Source organism: Siphateles boraxobius, unplaced genomic scaffold (assembly GCF_051911475.1).
Source record: "Siphateles boraxobius isolate OS27281-9 unplaced genomic scaffold, OSU_SipBor_1 53, whole genome shotgun sequence".
Lineage (NCBI taxonomy): Eukaryota > Metazoa > Chordata > Actinopteri > Cypriniformes > Leuciscidae > Siphateles > Siphateles boraxobius.
The window spans coordinates 1557516-1581647 of NW_027509175.1; the positions used below are offsets into that span (position 1 = coordinate 1557516).

Below are 24132 nucleotides of genomic sequence, written 5' to 3' on the forward strand. Positions count from 1 at the left end.
GAATGTGAATGGCCTGTGAATGTCCTGAATGTGACTCGCAGAAAGACGTGCACCAGTATGATGCGCATGCACAGACCGCGCGCCAGAATACAGTTCTCTTTCGCGCTTGAACGAACATCAACACACACAATTAAGCCAAAATGTCATTTGTCGAGTATCTTCATAACACAAGAGCAGTCTTATGATGGACATAAAGAGTTGTGACTCGTGAGAGAATGAGGCGCGTGTGAGATCCGCGTCTCTGTCCACAGCGGCTGCTCTTAAAGGGCCAGCTACTAATAAAGTGTTCTGTCAGTAAAGTTAATGAAAGAACAAAGGGAACAGAGAAAATTACTCACTGCTCTTGACTAAAGAACTTGTGTAGCTTTAATAAGGAGTAGTCTATATATAATTTATAATTTATGCTGCGCAGACTGTTTGATAACTTTATTCAATTTCTGTATATGTCCTACCTGTTAGACAGTTCATTTTTATCCAAACATCAATGGCTTATTGATCATTATAGGTGTTATCAATCATTTAGTTGTTATTGCTAATTTCAGAATTATCACTAATCTGTGTGTGCATTTGGTTTAGAACCAAACAAGTTGACTCATGAAACCATTTGTTTATTATATCGCAATCGCATATCACAACCGCAATATTGATCTCAATAATAGGAATATGACATTTTCCCCAAATCGTGCAGCCCTAGATAAAATTATAAATCTTTACCCGGACAAGTGACTTTTGTGCATGGACAAGTGAAACATAAATTTACTTGTCCGAAGGACAAGTGCCTCAAAAAGTTAATGTCAAGCCCTGCTTAAGCCTAAACAGACAGTCAATGAGAGATCGACTGAGCGTGTGCGATTACTTGCGTCTGTCTTTGAGGTCAACTCATATTCGTGAAAAGGTTGCCTTGTCAAAGGAAAGCGAAATATTTGTCGTATCATCCTTTTAACTAGAGCTGCACGATTATGACAAAAATCATAATTGCCGATTATTCCCTTGAAATTGTAATTGCGATTATTAATTACGATTATCATAATTAACATTGAATATATATAGGCATATTATAATACATGTTTACACAAAAATTATTAACACACACAAGTACTGTCCCCCTTTACTTAACATACACATAAATTGTAAGAATGACTCATAGTAAAAACTAGAAAAACATTAGGACTACTAAAGCAATTAAATAGCAGTCCCAAACTAGTTTTTGTTAATACAATGTTGATATGAGCCACCACAGTCATTTAAAAATATAAAAAATAACACAAAGTGAAAATAAAGTGGCATTTTTGGGTTATGGAAACGACAGTTACCATGGTGAATACACAATACTAACAAGAACTGTTAATGAAACAGCTCCTGGTGAATAGAATGAAAATCATAACTGCATGCAAATCCTTCTCAGCTAACACGTGATTTATTGGTATTATACTTTTATTTCGTGACTTACTAATTTACATTGTAACGACGTTGCATGCTCGTAGTTTCTTTTGCACTTTATACAGTGAAGCCAAGCCATAGGCCTACACAGCGCGCACCGCCGCATTTGCGCGTGCAATTGAAGAGTGCGCACTACGAGCACAGTATAACAGCTGACAGGACAGTAAAGTCTGTTTTTCTGAGGTGAAAGACTAATTAGTTCAGCGTATACATACGTCACTGCCTGGTATGTCATATTGTGCTGGGTTTTCTGAAGTAGTCGTGATTCGCCTCTCATAACATAATTATGCTCTAAACACACACACACAGAGTGGATTTTCTTTTGTAATCGCGGCTTTGAACGATTACGTAATCGTGGCATCCGTAATCGTAATCGCAATTAGAAATTCGATTAATTGTGTAGCCCTACTTTTAACGTTTAAGGGTATTTACCATGAATGTCATCAGCGGAGGCGCTGATTCAATCAGCGAGTCACGCATTGAATCAATGCCATTGGTCTCTATTAAATGAAGCATCAGCCATGCGACACATTGCTGGTCAGCTGTTAATGAATCAGTGTTTTTGAACGTGTTCGTTAAATGAACGGTTTAATAAAAACCTCAAAAACAGTCCGTTGCCGTTACAATGCTGCGCGCTGAGTGACAGCCTTTCAATGCACAGAGGCGCTGTTTACTTTCGGTTACATTGGTTACTGAAAATGTCCTTCTTTTTGTGGATGCTGCTGACCAGATCGAAACACTTATAGCAACAAATAAATATAGCCTAAATAAATCAAAATAAATAAATAAATGTCGATAATACCACATATCGCGCTTGAGCCACTCAAAATTACCGCAAGGGAAATTCCTTCACCATGACAGCCCTAGTGCTAAGTGGACTCTCAATTGACAATACTCACTAGCACGAAACATTATGGTAATTATTAGATTAGAACTTTGACATGGAGATTATTCTGCACCCAAGAAACTCAACAAGAATGATTTGTTTTCTGCTATTAAGGAAAGAGGCCTATAAGAGCAGTGACTGTCCAATTTTCATATAAAAGCGACAGTTCTGTTAATTGGCACAAAACTCTCTCACACTGGCCCCGGATCAGCGAGCCAATCTTATCGCAGAGCCCTGCAAAGTATTTTTAAGTTCAGAAGTGTTGACTGTGGTGGTGACAAACTCATTACAGGTTCTTCCTAGACTTTATTTTCCTGATTCACCCCTCAAGACACCATTTATGTTCTCTACCCAAATCAATTTGGAAAAACCTTCAAATAAGCTTCCGTCTATTGGAACTGCAGCAAAGCCCAATCTCCATAGGACTGGGCAGGCACAATGGGCAACAGATGGTCTTGTTGTGGGGGGAGGGGGAACCTATGCCAGCACATCCTGTCATGCTAAATTTACCACCCAAGAAAGCAAGATTTCTCAAAAGGGATTTAAAAAGAGATACTGGTAATTTACTTTCTTAAGGCCCTTTCACACAGAGCACAATGCATTAAAGCGAAGTGAATCGCCGACGAACGATGATTTCACAACAAATGCAAAACGATTGATCGGGTTCTTCTAATTCACACCTGCACGATAGGTGGTGCTGACCGAGAATGCATTTTCTCTCATGTATGTCTCTTGCAGTTAGTTATTGCAATTATTATTTATTTATTAATTTAGCACTACACCATTAACACAAATAATGCTTATGAGACCTTATGAAAATTGACCAAATACATCATACAATATAATCGCAGCTAAGTAACAGGTGCATTAGAGCTAGGCTATAATTAACATCAAGCTACATATCACAATTTAAAGATTATTACTGTTTTGATCTAGACCGAATAAGCGGTCTCCAACACACACACACACAAACACACACAAAAAAAAACACCACTCACACACAAGTTCTTCAGATCTCATAAAATGAAATTTAATGGAAATGGAAATTATTTGAAATGATATTCTGTATTAAGAAATATTTAGTAAACGTGAGAATAAATAAATATTTCTCCAAATGTGCACACTTTTCAACTAATATCACTAATGGAAGCTTAAAAGTGAAGCCATGTGAACTATAATAAACAAGAGCAGACGCAATTGAATGTATGCATGTCTCTGTTCGCAGACACCAATAAGAAATCAACATCCATTCTCTTCTCTCTTCCGGAACACATTTCTTAATTTTCAAAACCGCGCCACCAATCTCACCCTTTTGTGCAAGAGCAGTGGCTGCGGGTAAAAGATCTGAAGCTCAAATCTAATTTGAAGGCCCGTTTTAATGCAGGGCGATGAAGAAAAAAAAAAGACACACTAGAACAAAGTTTTTTCGTTTTGTCGCGCCACGATTGATCACGCCCAGCGTGAATAGTTACATAGGTATCTACTGTTTCCATTCAAGAGCGTCATCACATAATACATTTGCATCGCTTATTCGCCCTCCGCATGAAAGGCCCTTTTGGCAGATATGCTTGATAGAAATTACAACAATTAATATGTTTTCACCTTGACTAAATACCTTTATTTCTAATTCCAGATTTCGATTGGATGCATACACAAAACATCATGACGTTTCACTGGTCTATTTGTACATTAATCATTTAGCTTAGCATTAGCACAAATCCATTAATCAAAGAAAAAAACACTTGTCTTGAGCCTTCATTTTTACTGGGTGGCCATTAGTTGCTCAGTGTCAAAGACCGTTGAAATTCCAGACTGCTTATTTTAAACTTTTGGCACAGGTGCTTTGAGTGGTCAGGGCAGCTGAGAGATGTATTAATATATTCTTTAAAGATAATGAGGCCAGATGTTGACTTTTGCCAATGGAAATGTGTTTGCTTCAAAAAGCACCATTCTCTAACACTCATCGGCTCACATTAATACACGTTAAGTACGCTATGGCCTACATGACAAAATAATCTATAAATGAGAAATAGCTGGTGCTTGATTTGCTTATTTTAAAAGAAAAATAGACAGAGAGAAAGAATCAAGTAATGCAAAAAATTTGTGCACGGAAGTAGGGGGCAGGGAGGGAGAGCAATCCTCTTAATACCACGGCAACTAGTGTGGAATGTCTACAGCAGGTCCAAGAGACAGCTGCTCCATCTGTTCATGCCATCAATTCTCTCTCCTCCGGTGGAAAAATGAAAAGAATCAGGATGCTCTTCATCAGCTCTCTCAAAGACATTCAACTGCTACCATCAACCTGCGCAAGTATCCAACTGATGCCACTCAAAATAATATGAATCCCTTCTTCTGTACACCCTAAAAAAAATGTAATACAGCAAGTCTTTTCACATTTGCACCGTTCATATCACCGGCTACTTTAATACATAGGAGATATGTTTCTTGAATAATTCATGACCTGACAAAACATTCCCCACTACCCAACCCCAGTCTTGAATGGATAAAAGGGTAAGGAAGATAACTTACCAGTTTCTTCGTCAATAGTAAAGATCCCCAGGCCCGACCCATCCCGAATGGAGTAATGGATTTCTCCGTCTCTTTCTTTATCCTCATCCTGAGCTGTGATTTTCATCACCGATGTTCCAATGGGCACATCCTCTTTGATAAATCCCTTATCCACAAATGATGGGAACAATGGCCTGTACAGATTCTCATTCACATCCACAACCTCCACCTCAACGTGACAACTCGAGGACAAAGATATCGGCTTGCCTTTGTCCTTCGCCCTTGCTGTGAGACTGTACACTTGCTTTTTCTCGTAATCCAGATTCTGTACGATTCGTACGGCACCACTCAATTTGTCTACTTCAAACTTTCCGTCCCCATTGTCAATGAGGCTGTATCGAACCTGGCTAGACGGCCCAACGTCAGGGTCGTGAGCCTCCAGCCACATTATAACTGTACCGATGGGTAGATCCTCACGTACTCTCACCTGATAGTTTGGGGGAATAAATTTTGGAGGGTTGTCATTTACATCCTCCAGTGTGATTTTAAGCAATACAGTTGAGACAAGTTGAGGTTCATCAGCGGCCTGGTCACGAGCTGCTATCTTGAGTACAAAACTGGGTTGCACCTCACGGTCTAGAGGCTTTTTCACCGTAATGATCCCGGTTTCAGTATCAATAGCAAATTGATCTGTGTCTGCCAATATAGAGTATCTGACCATGCCATTATCCCCAAGATCTTTATCTTTTGCTTCAACTTGAATGATCTCTGTGCCGACCGCAGTGCTCTCGCTGATATCCACGGAGTAGGCGTCCTGTAAAAACTGTGGGCTGTTGTCATTAGCATCCAGGATCTTTACATCCAGCAGACGTGAAGATGACTTCTGGGGAATCCCAAGGTCATACACGGTAATGTTCAACGTATAGTGATCAGTTGTTTCTCTATCAAGAGAAGCATATACTTTGAGCCATCCACTGTCCATGTCAATGACGAAACGACTCTCAGCGTCACCCCCAGAGATAACGTAAACCAGCTTCCCATTAAAACCGCTGTCAGAATCCGAGGCACTAAGATGGACAATCTTGGCCCCAACAGGCAAGTCTTCTTTGACCTCAATCACACTGGGAAAAGTCTCAGCAAACTGGGGCACAAGGCGGTTCACAGAGTGAAAGTCCTGGAAGTGGTCTTCGGGTTCAATTTGGCTGTGGATCTTGCTTCCTTGCAGGAGCTTTTCTGCCAGCATGCTGGCAACTCCAGTATCAACACATTTCACTTGGACCGGTTTACGTGCCGTAACAACCGTAATGTTCAAAAACATGGGCTGAGTTTCATGTTCTCCATCACTGGCTATGATCTGCAAGCTGTGATAGGACACTTTTGCTGCCTCGCCCTCATTCAAAGGTTGCTTCAAAGACAGTACGCCAGAGTTTGGATTAATATCAAAATAATTCAAGTCATTCCCAGCTTTTATTCTGTACCTCACCAACTGCAACTCATCAGCATCAATAGCAGACACCGTTGTGATCTGCTCACCAACACCATGGTCTCTTGGCACAGTTATGTCACATTCCACACTCTCAAAAAGTGGCTTGTTGTCATTTAAGTTGTTAAGCGTGACTGTTACCTGGGTTTCTACCTCACGTCGAAAAGGGGAACCCCAGTCTGACGCCCGCACTTTCAAAGCATAAATCCTTGGCATCAGTTCATAATCCAAAATCTCTGAACTACTGATGACACCAGAGAAGTAGTCAATGACAAATGGCTGGGGAATCACATTGGCAATGCTGTAAGTGACATATCCATTCTCCCCACTGTCTAAATCAGTAGCTTTCACTGTTAGCACACTAGTACCTATGGGCATATTTTCATCAACACTTGCTTTGTAAGACGTCTGTTTGAATTCTGGCGCATTGTTGTTCACGTCGACCACATCAATAATGACTTTTGTGACTGCCTTTTTCTCGTTGGTCACAACTTCTAGTTCATACTTTTTCAAGGAGTCTGCATGAAGGGGCCCAGCTGTTGTGATCAAGCCTGAATCTGCATTAATGGCAAAATGATTTTTATCCAATTTGTGTCTAAATGCATACTTAAGTTGAGGATACTTTGGCACAGCTGTTACCATTACAACAGGTGTGTGCAGTGGTGCAAATTCACTCACATTGACTCTGTAAATAGCTTGATTGAATTTAGGAGGCCCTACTTTGAAGTGGGGAGACATGATATGAATGACCTTTGCAGATGAAAACTGGGGTGGACTTCCTTTGTCTTTGGCTTGCAGTGTTAGGTTGTATCCAAAGGGTTGACTATCCCAGTCAACCTGCTTAACTGCTTTGATTTTATATTCCTTACTGCCTGGACTTGTCCGCATGGCTTTAAACTGCTGAAGAGGGTCGCCTGCAACCACACTGAGAGATGCAATCTCACCGTTAGCACCTTGGTCATTGTCTTCAACAGTCACAACAGCATAAGTAGGATCTTTGTCGATGTCTGAGGGTGCTAGCGTTACAGCAGTGATGACTGGTGCATGCTCGTTGGCCTGCTCCACTTGTACCATTAACTTAGCCATGCTGCTAAATCCACTGCTACCATACAGCTTCATGCCTCTGTCCACTGCTAAAATCTCTAATTCATACTGCTTTTTCTCAGAGTAGTCCAGCTTTCCTGTTAGCGTAACTACGCCACTCGTGGGATGGACTGAAAACATGTCTGTCCATTCTCTGAAACTGTAGTAGTACTCTCCGTTTGTACCGATATCTGCATCCGTCGCCATCACCTTGGCTACGCTTGAGCGAACAGCTGTGTTTTCGGGTAAAGATATGCTATAAGCAGTCGGGGAGAACAGTGGCCGAAGGTCATTTGTGTCCAGTACCTGAATCCTGACTCGTGTTCGAGCCTCAGCATTTGAATTCTTTTCCATGGCTTTGACTGTGAGAATATAGTGGTCTCTAACCTCCCGGTTAAGAATGGCACTGCTACCTCCTTTGGTCCTTATTCGCAAAAAACTAAAGTCTCCCAATTGATAGTCCTCAGCTTTGAACAGGTTCTCATTGTCTCCTGACACGATTTTGTACCGTATTTCCCAGCTAGGGTCTGTGATGTAGATTCCCATTTTGAGAGGATTTTCCACATAGGTCTTAGCAGCAGAGTTCTCATAAATGGTAGCATTGTAAACAGACTGGGTAAACAGAGGAATGGGCGCAGTGTCGAGGCTTTGGTTCCCAGTGCAGCCGCACAGGAGCAGCAGAACCCCCAGCAGTAAAGTCACGTGATTCTGCATGTTTGCAGTGCACTCCTCACTGAAACTGTGGATTACAAAGAAAAAAAGTTAAGAGATAATAGTTTCACTTTTAATCGATTTAGTACATTTCTGGCACATTCACATGGTTTGGTCTATCATCTGAAGATTTCAAATCTAAAGACCTATTAAACTATCATTAAGAAGTTATTCATTCATGGTTTGCAGCAGATATAGTTTACACACAGCACATAAGAAACTGACAGATGACTTTTAAATAGCTGTTTATCACACATCATTTTAAAGAAATATGATTAGTGCATCAGCATCCTTAGAGACAGGCACTGACTATTTGTCTATATTTCTAACTTCACCATAGACTCCATGACAGCAGATAGGCCAAATGATGAATTATTGTGAACATGGAAGTGTCTTTTGTGAATAACATCACATTCCACTACTTTCTGAATAAATTACACATTATTCTCACTGCCTCCTGGCATATATATTTTCTTCAGCTAAGAACAACACAATGTGTTTAAAGAGAGATGCATTCAATGATATGTTAATAGGAAGAAAAACAAACAATTATTATGGATGAATATGAGAAACAGCATATACAAAATCAGCTGTGATCTGTATGACCTCACTGATACACTATAAAGAAGTGCTTTTTATTTATCTAATAAAATGTATTGAGTGGTAAGAATAAGCATCATGATTTTGGTGGTTGGAATTGGAAATATTGTTTAATGTATTTTTCTGATATGCTGCACATCAGCAAAGTAGCATATACATATCTAACAATTTAACAAATTTCAAAAAATAAAAATAAAAGTAGCAGCGTTCGTTTCTGCTAGTTTAAATTATCTGATAATACGTAGGCTATACATTCGGATTACCTTGCATAGCACATTAGATCCGACGAAATTCAGAGCAATGTAGAAATGTCGGACATTAGCCTACTACAACATTTAACGTTAAATAAGTGCTTTATTTTTTATTTTTATGTAAAGCAATTCACAACAGAGGACTTCACACTCCGTGAGCGTTTGTTCGAGATTTTCAGGTGTCCTTGCGACTATTGGTGCCCTCGAGCGCATATAACAGCAAGAGACTCACAGCCGTTAACGTGGCGTTTGGTTCAGAAATTAAATGTATCTGACCGAACTTTCTCAGCGACATCAAAGAACCATATTCCCTTGCTGTTGGCACACTGAACAACATACGATTTTAATGTTTTCACAGGAATCTCAGTCTTAGTCTAACTCGAACTAATATACGTAAGGCAGTTCAGCCTTTGAAATGGAAACAAAATACCAAAGTAACAAAAGACAGGCTTTTGCTCCGTTCTTAAAGTATATCCCCATCCCCCCAGTCCGACAGCTCCTATTCATTTCACGTCGCCACACTGGTGTCTTCATGCGCTGGCCAGATGTATGAACTGTTTCCATTAGAAAACAATTATCTGATCACCCTGGACTGCTTATCTTAAATAATTCAACTCCATTTGAACACATTGAGTATTCCAACAGCTTTGCCAAGCAACGGTCAACTTCAAAGCTGCCCTATTTGCACTACGGAGAGCAATGGGGGACTCCCAACGGCAACTTTACACCGCGAGCTGACTGAAACTTTTATGCATTTCTGAAAATAGCACAAAACCAGAATAAGTCCAAGAAGTCCTCCCTCAAATTTAAAAATCACAAAGTCGTACATACCTATTCCAGTACTAACGTCCTTTGTTTGGTGGCTTTTCATGAAGTTTGTAAGTTTCAAGTATCTGCATTGTACCAACGCTCACTCTCAGCGGCTCTCTCTGCTCACTGAATTATCCGATACACACACACACACGCACACAGACACACACACACACACACACACACACACAAAGCGCTAGTATTTCTCCGCGCTCCTTGCACAGTGCACGGATCTACTTCCTATTGGCATGAAGATGAAACGGCCGTTGCTTTCCCCTCACAGTGTGGGACGGGAGAAGTCTTTGATGTTTCATTTTATTTGCATAGTCTCTAATGAAGATATGCCGCGTCATTCGCTTTTTTGAACAAAGCAATGGAATTATATCCATGCATGTCAGAACTTTAGATTGGTTATTTACAATAAAAGCCCCACGCGCAAGGTAGCCTACCTACATTACCGGTACAAAGTTGATAGTAAAATTAAAAAGATATAATGATGCCAATGTCTCAACAGTTACGTTTTCTGACTCACATATGCGACTTGCTTTGAGCGCGTGCACCGTGAGCATTCTCAATTTAACGTTTTTGACCTATCAGCACACCATTTAAGCTAAACGCTCGTTTTGGTAATTATTAATGTAAACAGAATGGGGGGGGGGGGGGGGGGGGGGGAGGATCGAATGTGTAAAAGTATCAGATATGGAGGCCGTGCAGTATAAATAGCCTACAGTCGTTAAAATTAACCAAGCGCAATGGCTATATGATTTAAAGTAGGCTATATTAACTATAGGCTATCTAATTCATATAGTGAGGAGGATTATACAGCTATATTTTCTTTTAACATTTACTTACTCTACAGATAATTGTTAATCGGAGCAACTTAAAACAATTAATCTTTGTTCTATATATTGTCATTATTTGAGCTACTGCTTGTCTTTTCTCTTTTTCTTTTTTACTAATTACTTCTCTTTAATAGACTTATGAAATCTTGAAGCAATAAGCTTGCTTAATTAAGAAGTTATCGTTCATCTTTGCTGTGGTGTCTCGAATCGTATTCGAATTTCCATGGTATATCGACAAATCGTGACGAATACGAGTCATTCTTTACATGTTTAGGTGAATTTAATAAACAGAAACTCTCAAAATGAAAAGCAACGTTCCATGCCATATGGAAACTGGAGAAAAGTTACAGTGACAGACGGAAAATCTTTCTAAAGCGTGGCTCTAGCACGGCACATGCACTCTGTTGCTTGCGAATGATGGCGCTGTCTCACTGCTGTGCCAGAGCGCGAGCGATCCACGAGGCTGTTCTGTCTATAGGCTACTCAATCTGTGCAACTCACTTTATAATGCTTACATCGAGTTGCGTGTGTCCACTGCCTCTACGTGACCATTTATTACTAAGCGTAAGACATAATGTTAATAACTATTATATTACGGGTTAAGTAGCACACATAAGCTAAACGAATAATGGTTGTAATAACACTGATTTGCCTTTTTCTGTAGCCTAATGTATTTTTTAAAAGTAGTTGCATTTGGTACAGTTGAAAAGCTATTGTGAAAGAGGCTCACCAGATTCAGCGGGCAAAAGCCGCCGCTCCAAAGTTGCGTCTAAATGATGGACGTGTTGGCAAAAAGAGTATGTGAGCAGATTCAGTCAAAACTCGTAATAAATCCGGGTCGTGGTGTTGTAGCCCCTACATTTCCTCACACATCCGAAATCCTCGTGAGCAGGATTACACGCAGCCACGCGTGCAGAGACTGTGCACATCTACAATACACTCAGAGCTCGTGCGTTCAGGCAGTGGAGGAGGCGCGCGGATCCTCCGGGATGCCTGGCTGGCTTTCCGCCGCTGTGACGTCACTGCTCTCTCCCGAGGGAGTCGATCATTTGATTCAGTGATCTCACCTCTACCGTACGCTTTGACGTTTCGCGCTGACATTGAAGGCTGTTTATTGAATTATCAGCCTAATTGAACTTTGTAATTCAGACTTCAGCTGTCTGTGGTGATCCATTACATTTGGACCAATAAAATGGAGCATTCTGCCTCTCAAATAGACTTTTTATTCAGTTTAATAGTTAAGTTAGTTGGCTAATTTGAGAGTGTGAAACATCTTGATTGTAGTGAGTATAGGCTACTGACCTTTGGGGTTAATTTTTTATTATAGCTGGACTGTGGCATGTTGATAAATAAGAGCACCTGATGTTCATTAAGTTTACACTCATAAAGCATTTGCCCTAGGGGCTCTGTGAATGAGAGGCAACAGGTCCCTGTGTGTGTGTGTGTGTGTGTGTGTGTGTGTGTGTGTGTGTGTGTGTGTGTGTGTGTGTGTGTGTGTGTGTGTGTGTGTGTGTGTGTGCCCCACACTCCCCCTCTGACCATTTATCGAAAAGCAAGATCATTCGGTCACCCCCACCATGGCACCATGCACTCACACAGACACACTGTTTCACTCTGATCCCCCCCCATAAAGGTTTAATTGGATTCCGGTCAGGTGACGCGAGGGAGCCGGCCGGTGCTTTTGATCCTGCCAGTGCTGAGACATTCCGTTGCTGGTCTGGAGTTTATGGAGTGCCGGCCCTAAAAGAGAACAGCCGGCATGGAGGAGGTGCATTCAAGTGTGTGTGTGTGTGTGTGTGTGTGTGTGTGTGTGTGTGTGTGTGTGTGTGTGTGTGTGTGTGTCTGTGCAGGAATGAGAGCTTCACAATTGCTGGATGTCTCAGCACAGGCGGGGAGTAACTTTTTTACCTTAGCATCTCATACTGGCCATAAAGGTTGTTTATGTTCAGTTTTTGGGACATATAGGCTAATAGGTTTCTGGAGTTCAGGTTTTATCAATAAAAATTAGCCATCAACAATGATTCAAAGGGATAGGCCATCCAACATTTTTTTTTTTTATTATGTCATTATTTACTCATCCTCATATCATTCCCCACCTGTATGACTTTCTTTGTTGAATATACAAGATTGGTAACTAAACAGTTTTGGTTCATATCGACTTCCATTGTATGGACTAAAAATACAATAGAAGTCAATACAAACTGAAACTGTTTGGTTTCCAACATTCTTCAAAATACTATTGTGTTCAGCAGAAAAAAAGAAAGTCATAGGCTACATGTTTGGAATGAGGGTGAGTCAATTTTGTCAGAATTAAAATTGTAGGTGTACTATCCCTTTAAAGATGTTGAGAATGACACTGACTTTCCACTGTTTTCTTTATTTCAGTGTCTTGTTTTCCTTAGGTTTATTAGAAAATATGATCACAGCCATATTTGATCATTAAAAAAACTCAGTCTAATTGAAGTTCCTCTTAAAGGACAAGTGGACACATGCAGTTACACTTCAAATGTGAAAGTAAAGTCGTTTTAGTTAAAAGTGACTGCCAGACATGCTTTTAATCAAAAGCGCCATGTCATATGGTAAAGAACAAGCTCTGTCCCCACAAATATCTTCAAAAGAAAATAAGAGGGATCACCAATGCCGTATTTAGAGAATGTGGAACATGAATGTCACAGCACTCTTTTTCATTTCTCTGGAGAACTGCAGATTATCTCTATAAATCCTTCAAGCTAAAAGTCTTAGAATAATTGCCACTTACCAGTATCACACCCCATACTTAATATCTGTTAACTAGTATACCATTGAAAATTAAAATAATAACAATAATCTGGGTGATCTCTAAAACACTTGGTTTTATTTGCTGCATTCCCATCCTAGTCAGCATGGCACAAGTTGGTATTCTACAGAAATAGTGAGCTTTTTTCCTCATTCAGTGTTAGAAGCACTTTTTAGCTATGGATGGCAGTACAATATATCTCCAATATATTGCTGCTGGGTGCTAGTATTCTCAGTGGAATACAGCATGAAATACTATAATATTACTTTCGAGAGCCTACAGAGCTAGTTCGGCCATGTACTCATATGAGGCATGTGTCCTCGGTTACTACACAACCTACCCACAAACATGGCGCATCACAGTTATATTCCATTCTGATTTTGCATTTGTCCTATTAAATAAATGCCACTCGTAAATATGTCAAATTATATCACTGTAATATTAGTAGTATGGGTTGGGAAGAGAAAATCTATTGACTTAAATCAAATATGTAAATAAACATTTGTAAATTATTGACAGACAGGGAAAGTCAAGTGACTGGAGCTTTGAAGTGTGACAAAAAAAAAGGGTTGTCCAACTAAATGTGCCACATCAGGCACTTGCAGTGTAGCTGATAAACTGAAACAATCTAGTTTTGTTTTGAGCTGTTGTTGTTCTGAAAAATTTACTTGCATTATCCCATTCTTCCAGCCACTCATGGTCGTAGTTCCCTGTTTGAGAGCATTGGCACCCTGTTGGTGAAGAAGGCTTTTAGGAAGTACTGCAAGAAAAGTGAGACAATATACCATGTCAAAACTTATAAATGTTGCAGAGGGAATTATGAACATATACAAACTTCAAGACAACACGGAAAGCATGTCATTCTGAATGTCTAATTGAGTACTACATTAGACATTGTTCAGACCATCTAAATTTTCAAGGTATGGGATTACGAAAACAAGAATCATTTTAGGTGGTATAAAACAGACAAAAGGGATCGTTAATCTAAACTCTGTTGTTTGGTTTCTTGTATGTGAACGCCCTGTCCGAGACTGATGTAATACCTTGTAACATCAACTCTATCAAGCCTTTAAGATGAGAGTGAAGACTTTTTATTTATCATAAGATCTCAGTGGTTTTCACTGCACCACAAGTCTGTCTCCACATCTGACAGGCTGTAATTATGATTGTAATTATGTCATATTCAAAAATGACATGTTTTCCTGGTTGAATGTCTCAGAGATATTGTGATTTCTGTCTTGCTGTTTATGACTGGAACAATAAATATGATCTTAAGAGGCTGGTTTGTTCAATGTCATGTATTATACAAACAGCTATAAACAGCCATCTATTAGTTGAATTTTAAAGAAAAAATAAGCAAAAAATAAAAACCTTACAATTATTTATATAAGCATGAAAGCATTTGTGAATAAAAATGACAACATAATTTTACACTGCAGGAGGAACATAAGATATGGTCGGGATACAATACAATATAAGTAATAATTGCAAAGAAAAGAAGACTGTGCAAACTAGTTATATATGGGGCAACACAACCTAAAATTCCAAAGATGTTCTGAAACACTGACATCAAATACAAAATATAGTTCTAAAGTTAGTTTGGGATAGTTTTCAAAAATTTTTAAATTGTGTGATGTCATCATTCACACTCATGTTGTCACAAAAAGTGAGAACCTTGAGACAAAAAAAAATTGTGAAGTCTTAAATTATGTACATGTATCCTCAATCACACATTGTGGGTCCCCATGTTTGAAACCCCTGCACCAAATCCCTCTACAGTATTAAATATACGTGTGCATCTGAACTGGTGCACATTTTTATGGGTTAACTCCTCTGAAGGGTGTCTGATTCAGAGTCTTCTTTTGAAAGGCCTTGTCATGCTGGTTTTACCCCTTATGTTGTCTATTCCCCATCAGTCGCATTGCACTTCAGTCATAATCTCATGGAAATAGTGTTGGATTACAGACAAAATAAGCATTTCCTACATGGATTTGCATGCTTGGATTAGTACAGTCATGTACTTGAGGCAAATGTTTTCCGCAGACGCACATTAGAACCATGTGTAGATCTTTTGTAAACCAATCCTGTCTTTCTGTCTGACACTCTGAATTTATGCTCTGAATTATCCTTAAGTGTGTAGTTGTTGTTTTCTCAGATGCATTCTCAAACAGCTGATTTCCCCATGTGTTTTTGTCAAGGAATAATAATAATTTGTTCAGCATCAGAGGGGAACATACCCAGTCTAAGACTACTGTATATTGAAGTCATGATTGATCTCATCGTCCATGTGACCTCTCTGGATTTTTGTACATACCCATCTGAGTTGAGTTTCACCAAAGCATTGTTGTATTGAAGACCACATGTATGACCTACAAACATATGGTAATCATTCAAGGTGTTTTCAAGGTTTCAGAGTCATAGTAGTAAATTTGAGCCAATGACACTGTTATAAAATAGAAATGTGTTATTACTCTGATTTGTAAAAAAAAAATGTGGTCCCAACCACTTACACGCATTGTACCAGTTACTTAATTCATCTGTCTTTTTTGGTCATTTACTAATTGACAATGTAACTACGAAGTTGTATGCTCATAATTTCATTACCATCAAATAAGATGACCAAATAAGATAACCAAGAACATTCTAGTTACATACTATAGTCATTCATAATATTTTGGTAATTTCAAGAATTGTTTTGCGATGTAACTGCAACCCCATGTGACTGTAATTTCAAAACAATTATTTTATCGACTCACAATGTTGCCAGTATGGCCGCCTAAGGTTATAAGATAACTAAGAACAGTATGTAGGCCTACTATGTTCATTATACTATAGTAATTTAACTGGAATGTAATAGGCCCATACATTTATTACCATCACATTTATGAATTAACTATTTTGAATCAATCAGAAGAATCCATTTGGAGTTTAATTTTAACTGCGTGGAACAGGATTTTGCGCCCCTACACTATCGTGGAAAACTTGAATGCTCATTTGATGTTAAAAATGCTGATAATGTGCGGTCTCAGCTTAATTCAGCTCAAGACAGCAATTATCCACTCTAAAATGACAACATACTTCAAGACTTTGAATCACTGAACAAAGCGGAAAGTATGGCATAGCCTGTGATGCGTGGACATTCACTGTCTGCTACACACTACAATACCATACTTCTCTGTTTGGTTATTTAATTTGGTATTTAATTAGTTGTATTATGGATCCCATGTGTATCCCACCTTTTCTTTTAACCATGGACGAATGAACTCCTTTACACAAGTGTCCTCATTGGTTCACTACAAACGTTTGACAATCAGAAAGTGTCCAAATAGGCTACTTTAAAGAAAGAAAAACAAAAAATGAAAGGGATAGTTATTAGTTCTAGGAACTCCCTTTCAACCCACAAGGTAAATGTCAATAGATATTTTGTCATATAATGCAACAACACACACACACACACACACACACACACACACACACACACACACACACACACACACACACACACACACACACACACACACACACACACACATATAAATAAATATACTTTTACTTTGGACGGGGTCACTAACAAAAAAGTATTTGTTAAAACATTCAGAGCCAAAAATCACATACCCAAAAATACTCACATGTGCACCCTTGGCCTGTGTAAGAAGATCATATATTCTATGAGATTTATCAGGCTTACAGAATGCCCTGGGGTTGCATGTTTCTAATCCTCCATCTCTGAGCATTGATACCGCCTTTTGACTGAAATAAGCTCCACTCTCCAGAGCTAGACTGAGCACATCTACACCCAAGTGAGCTCAGTTATTCTCTTCATGCTAATTTAGATAGAACTTAAAACGCAGTCTGAAACTTTGCTATCCAATTTATGGTAATAAAGGCTCAACGTTATCTTACCCAGATCTCTGTAGAACAACTTGGCATCATTTAGCCTGCAAATGGAGGCTTGCTAAGACATGTTTAAAGAACTGGTAGATGCTACATTTCAAATATATTCATCCCATGGAATTAGTACATTCATACTATCCTTATATCTCTGCTATTTACTTTGTCAAAACCAGATGGTGATCAGTGGCTTGATGATGCTCCAAAAAGCTTACAAATATATCATAGTCCATGGAGCGCACTCTTCCATGTCTGCCAAAGTCGCACCATAACTTTGTGTGTTATTGAATTATTTGTCTGTAATGTAATCGTGGTATGAAAGAGGTGTGTATGGGTGATATCGGGATTTGGGTCCCCCTCAGTTGATATCGTGGTCTGGGAGTGGGTGTTGGGGGGTTCCTTTGAAATGGAAGAGGTAAGGGGGCACAATGGCTGAGTAATAGTAATAGTAATATTATAATAATAGTAATAAGTAGTAATATCAGTCATAAAATATTTAAAATGATGGAATAAATAAAATTAATAAAAAAAAGAGTAATCAACATAATAATTAAATATTGGGTTTGATTATTGGATTAAAAAGGCTATTTTCTGTAAAGCTACTTTGAAACAAAATGTATTGTGAAAACTGCTATGCATATAAACTGACTTCAATTCAATGACAATTCTCATTTGTCTGTACAGTTACTATTAATTATACCATCACTGAAATTCATGTTTTAGCTTTGCACGCATTTAAACATCTTTAAATATGGCATCACTGTAGGTTATTCTTGAATGCGTCTGTCAGGATTCCATCAGCTTCACTCACTCCTCCCACTCATTCACTCACTCCTCCGTCTCGTTCACTATCACCTGAATACTGATCACCATCACCTGCTCATCATCATTACACCTCCCTTTATATTCAGCTCCCTTTCACACACTCATTGTCTGGTCTCGTCTACACATGACCCACAGACTCTCCTGCAATACTTACCTGGCTTCCGTTGGACATTACACAAGCCTTGCCTTCAGCCTTCATCATCAGTCTTCTGCCTTCCGTCTGCATCCATTCCTGGGATCCTTCGCCTGCATCCTCAAAAGAGACTCTTGTTAATTCCTCAGCTAAGTTACCATACAAAGTATCATCTGTCTTCATACTCACCATATCTCTGTCTGCTTCTGCAAAACCTGTGAAATAAAACCTCTTCACTTACCACCAGTCTGAGTCCTGTTCCATCCGTGACAGCATCATTATCTGCCATCAGTACAAACCATTAAAACAAAACACCAGCAAATAGAACAAACACTGTTTGAGGACAAAATCATGAAGCATAAACTCTTGTTAGTTTTTCAGCTAATGTATGTGCGATCATACAGATCAAAAGAAAGAGTAGGATGACTCAGCTTCCCAATGGAGGACCAAGAAGACGCTTTTAAGTGTTTGACATTGAGGTTCCTGTTAACATTCAGAAGAAAATGCACATCGACACCACTCTCATTTGCATTCCTCTCAACTAGTTGTATTTTTGTGACAAAGAATAAAAACAATCCTCAATGTCCACCACTTTTACTCCCTGTTACCATGTGAAATTTTCTTAATGTGTCTAGCTTTTGACCCATTCCAAGAGACTCTGTCTCTTACAATTTTGTTTGCTAACGTTCAGGGGCAACAACACAGGGATTAAGAGACCAAAGTTTGGAGCTATTCTAGCAGTGTCCACTAGGCCTCAAATCTTTCAACACAACACAGCACGGCTTCCGTCCTTCTGACGCATACACACACCAACTCATTCTCTAGCAAACATCACTCTATGGTGACTTTTACTCTGCACCACTAAAATGTCACACTATGGTGCCGTATGCATGGGGAAAATAGTTGAAAAGGTAACATATATAGAAGTATAAAGAATTTCAAGAATGCCTTTTTTCATTTTCTAGCGCAATGCAGAGAAACAGGGTCTTTTAAAAACTGACAGGCACTTATAACTGTTTTAAGCCATAGCGTGGCCACTGCACATTAAAATAAGCATTAAAATAATTACCAGTATGACCAGGTCATTTCACTCACTAGCCCCCAGTCACCCCGCGTTTTCTAAAAGTGCTCTGGAGCAGCATAATTTGAGTATTCATGCTGTGGACGTTTCAGGGAGCAGCGAAGATCAGCGTGAACGTGCCACCATTAGCTTAGCATGTCAGAGCACAGAGCCAATTAGAGGCAGTCAGTTGCTATGGCTTATCAAAAGACTATATGCTCAACATTAGATGTAGCACACTCTTTTTCTTTCATAAAATGACGGTTCCTCAATGTACCGAGATTCTCTATTTCAGTATATATTACTTTACCCACTGAGTATGTTGGAATGAGTAATGCCACTTATTTTCCTTTCACTCTGTTACCAAGTCGCAAGGCTGTTACCACCTAAATGGAATATTTTTGTGATTTCAAAGCATAAGAGGTAGAATTATAGCCATGAAATCATTTAAAAGTCACAACATTTTTTAACATCTAAAGTGTGAATGGTGGTGACTTCTGTTTTTGTTCATTTATTAATTTGTAATTTATTAACAATTAAAAAGCAAACTTGCAGGCAAATGTTTTTAATACAATTTTCACAAACCTGTTATGATAAATGTCACATTTACTTTTATTGTTCGTGTTAGTCTGTCATTTTTCTATGTTTGAACAAGCTGCGGTTGAGGTGAGGTGACTGTTTTTCAGCATTTCTGCATATTAAAGTGCCAATATTTATGCTTTTTCTAATATTACTTTTCATGCAGCATACCACTTCAACAGCATTAGCTGTTTGTAAATTTAAAAGGTCTGCAAACTTTTACAGATCAAAGTGTACAACGTTATTGTCTACTAAAAGAAAGAATCGATTCTGAACTGCTGAAATGAGTGGTCAACAATTCCAGTCTTTCTTCCTGCTACATTGTAACAATGTAACAAACTTGCATAATGCCAGCTTGTGGTCTTCATTGGCTGCCTCCAAACGTCGTCTACTTTGACCCGCCCTCAAACACTGTAGTTGTAGCTCAGGCCCGGAAGAGTTTGTGTTGTCGACACGTCGAGAAGATGTGTTTTCAGAGCTGCGAATCCACTTAACATACACTTTAAAAGGATGAGAATTGGTGCTTGAATTGAGATGGAAAAAACTGACGCCATCATTCTTATCACTGTGTATCAAGCGCTGAGAAAGCCTCCTGAGCGGAAATGTAGATATGGTAATAGATGTTTGGTTTCCAACACGCGCTGTAAGCGTTCGACCAATAACAACAGATTGGGCTAACTGGCCAATCAGAGCAGAGTAGGCTTGCCGAAAGGAAGTGTTTTTTAAACTTGGATGAATGTAAAGCCTTTTGTTGGAGACCCCCAAAACAAAATTAGGAACCTTTGAAATACCATAATAGTTGTACATTAAAATAAGTGTAAGGATAAAATGCTTACAATACTATATAATTTTTCTATTTCGAAGCTTGTGAAAAATCGCTAGCAACAAAATTTTATAGGTTTGATACACTCACCTAAAGGATTATCAGGAACACCATACTAATACTGTGTTTGACCCCCTTTCGCCTTCAGAACTGCCTTAATTCTACGTGGCATTGGTTAAACAAGGTGCTGAAAGCATTCATTAGAAATGTTGGCCCATATTGATAGGATAGCATCTTGCTGTTGATGGAGATTTGTGGGATGCACATCCAGGGCACGAAGCTCCCGTTCCACCACTTCCCAAAGATGCTCTATTGGGTTGAGATCTGGTGACTGTGGGGGCCATTTTAGTACAGTGAACTCATTGTCATGTTCAAGAAACCAATTTGAAATGATTCAAACTTTGTGACATGGTGCATTATCCTGCTGGAAGTAGCTATCAGAGGATGGGTACATGGTGGCCATAAAGGGATGGACATGGTCAGAAACAATGCTCAGGGAGGCCGTGGCATTTAAACGATGCCCAATTGGCACTAAGGGGCCTAAAGTGTGCCAAGAAAACATCCCCCACACCATTACACCACCACCAACAGCCTGCAGAGTGGTAACAAGGCATGATAGATCCATGTTCTCATTCTGTTTACGCCAAATTCTGACTCTACCATCTGAATGTCTCAACAGAAATTGAGACTCATCAGACCAGGCAACATTTTTCCAGTCTACAACTGTCCAATTTTGGTGAGCTCTTGCAAATTGTTGCCTGTTTTTCCTATTTGTAGTGGAGATGAGTGGTATCCGGTGGGCTCTTCTGTTGTTGTATCCCATCCGCCTCAAGGTTGTGCGAGTCGTGGCTTCACAAACGCTTTGCTGCATACCTTGGTTGTAACGAGTGGTTATTTCAGTCAAAGTTGCTCTTCTATCAGCTTGAATCAGTTGGCCCATTCTCCTCTGACCTCTAGCATCAACAAGGCATTTTCGCCCACAGGATTGCTGCATACTGGATGTTTTTCCCTTTTCACACCATTCTTTGTAAACCCTAGAAATGGTTGTGCGTGAAAATCCCAGTAACTGAGCAGATTGTGAAATACTCAGACTGGCCCGTCTGGCACCAACAACCATGCCACGCTCAAAATTGCTTAAATCACCTTTCTTTCCCATTCTGACATTCAGTATGGAGTTCAGGAGATTGTCTTGACTAGGACCACAGCCCCAAATGCATTGAAGCAACTGCCATGTGATTGGTTGATTAGATAATTGCATTAATGAAAAATTGAACAGGTATTCCTAATAATCCTTTAGTTGAGTGTATATTAAGGGATTTCCATTATTTCCACTTGTCTGTGATTAATTACATTATTTAAGAAAAAATTTTGAATCAAAATTTAGAAATGAAAAACCAAACAAACAGTTAATCTTGCCTCTTTAACCATGTGTTATTTCTGTAGTAAGGCATTTTCCTACCATTGGAGCAATAGAGCAGTTCAGTCATGATGTCAATTTGTAGGCCAACCTGGAAGAGTAATTTACCATGTTCTCCCTCTGGAATATGTTTTTAAAATAGTGGTTTTCGATTTATAGTACATAAGGTGTGTTGTTAACATTAATTAAAGACATGCTTTGTTTTTTAACCTAAATTACATAGTCATAGCTCAAAGTGAATTTTGTGCTCTATATAAAACTAACAAAGATGGAAAAAAATTAGGCTGTGCTCATTTTATATTTTCGAGGAACTGCAGTGTTCGTTTCAACTCTATTTCAGGAGATAGATTGCAATATTTAGGACTGCAAACAAGAAAAACGCCCAAGCAGCTCTCTTTCTTACACTCTGTATTTCTATATCTGTCTCTGTTTTGATACACTTAAATGGTGTGTCCTCTCAGGATCTTCATGACAGTTTGACAGCTGAACAGAAAAGCTATTTGCTAGAATAAAGGACAAACACACAAAGAGTGTTAGGAGGTCTGTTATTTCTGACATTGAGCTGTGTCCAAGACACAAGGATAGCAAGGTACCAATAAGAAAAGAGTGAGAACGAGTGAGTGGGGGGAAAGAGAGATGGACTGAGTGAAATTAAAATATCCTACCTATCTTCAGTGGTTTTATAGTGTTTCCAGTCTCCTGGTGCTGTGCCCTTGTCATATGAGCTCAATCAATATTGCTCCACAACAACGTAACAAACTGCTGTCTGCTTTATGATGGACCATCACTTACACGTTTTAAAAGGTCCCTCAGACTGCACAATTCACAAAAGGACAGGTTTAAAAGTACACGTTGATATTAAAAAATGAGAATCAATATAACTGTCATAAGGAATTCTGCTATTTGAAATCTTCATGCACAGTTATCTGTCAGGGAGCCACACACTGAACAGATGGGTACATTTCAAAATGATCCAAATGCTTTATTTGAACAAACTGATAAGGCAATAAAACAATTGGCAGGCAAATGAGAGAAGCAGACAATGACTGATGAAAGCTGAGTTGCCACACACACACACGTTTGACGGTCACTAATAGATTAATGAATAAACTTTCCTTTTATCTTCGCAGGACGAGAACACAGAGGCTAGAGGGAGACGAGGAACTGGAACCAGGAACAACAACGAGGAGAGGAATGAATGAGGTTAGTATATGTTCAGGTAAGAGGTAAACCCACAGGAAGTAATCTGAACTCTAGACAAGACTAGACAAAGGCTGAATCCAAAATCACCCCCTAACCCATCATTCACTATTCCCTCATTCACTACGTTAGTCTACAAAAACAGTTCACCTAAAGGAATGAATGAAAACGAGTGAATTTGGACAGCCGTTGAGCATACATCTGTTACTGCGGTGCAATGTGGGATTAAATAAGTGCACTCAGTAAAGTCCACTATGATTTCTGACACCAAATACAAATGGCTGTCCCTTTACTTAACACCCTATTTAAGAGAATTGGGGCAATTTCAGATTCAGCCAAAATGTGTGTGTGTGGCGGGTCCTTTTAAACAGGTGCTGGGGTGATGAGTGACAGCTGGTGGTGATCAGAACTCAGGTGATTGTCATCTCAGTGGTTGAGTATGGGTGGAGCCTTGTTATTCAGTGCAGGTGAGCTGAAGGAGGGATGATGGGAAATGAAGTGTAGGATGGGAAATGAAGTGTAGGATGGTGACTGAGCTGGTGACCGTGACACTGTCACGCAGTTAAAAATAATGCATCGAACACTGATGGAAAGTGACTTTAGGAACATTCTCTTAAGAAGAACTAGGAGCATATTTTTAAAAAATCCAGTGTAAGCAAATAGTCAGTGGTTTAAACCCTGCATAATGTGATCCTAGAGTCATCACCATTGTACCCTTGAACACTTAACACTTGACCATAAGTGATTCCAAAAGGATTGTCTCCCATGTAAGTTGAGATGAACCTCCTGCATCCCCTATCTATGAAATATTGAA

The 24132-nt window shown here is 39.3% G+C and overlaps 1 protein-coding gene across 1 annotated transcript in view; it reads right to left on the reverse strand.

Moving 5' to 3' along the window:
• Positions 1–9473, reverse strand: part of fat1a (FAT atypical cadherin 1a) — a 116603-nt gene extending 107130 nt beyond the window's left edge. Inside the window, 2 exon segments of the mRNA XM_077204962.1 lie at positions 4856–8139; positions 9393–9473. Of these exon segments, the coding sequence (XP_077061077.1) occupies positions 4856–8139; positions 9393–9469 (3361 nt within the window). The 5' untranslated portion in view covers positions 9470–9473.
• Positions 9474–24132: the final 14659 nt, after the last annotated feature.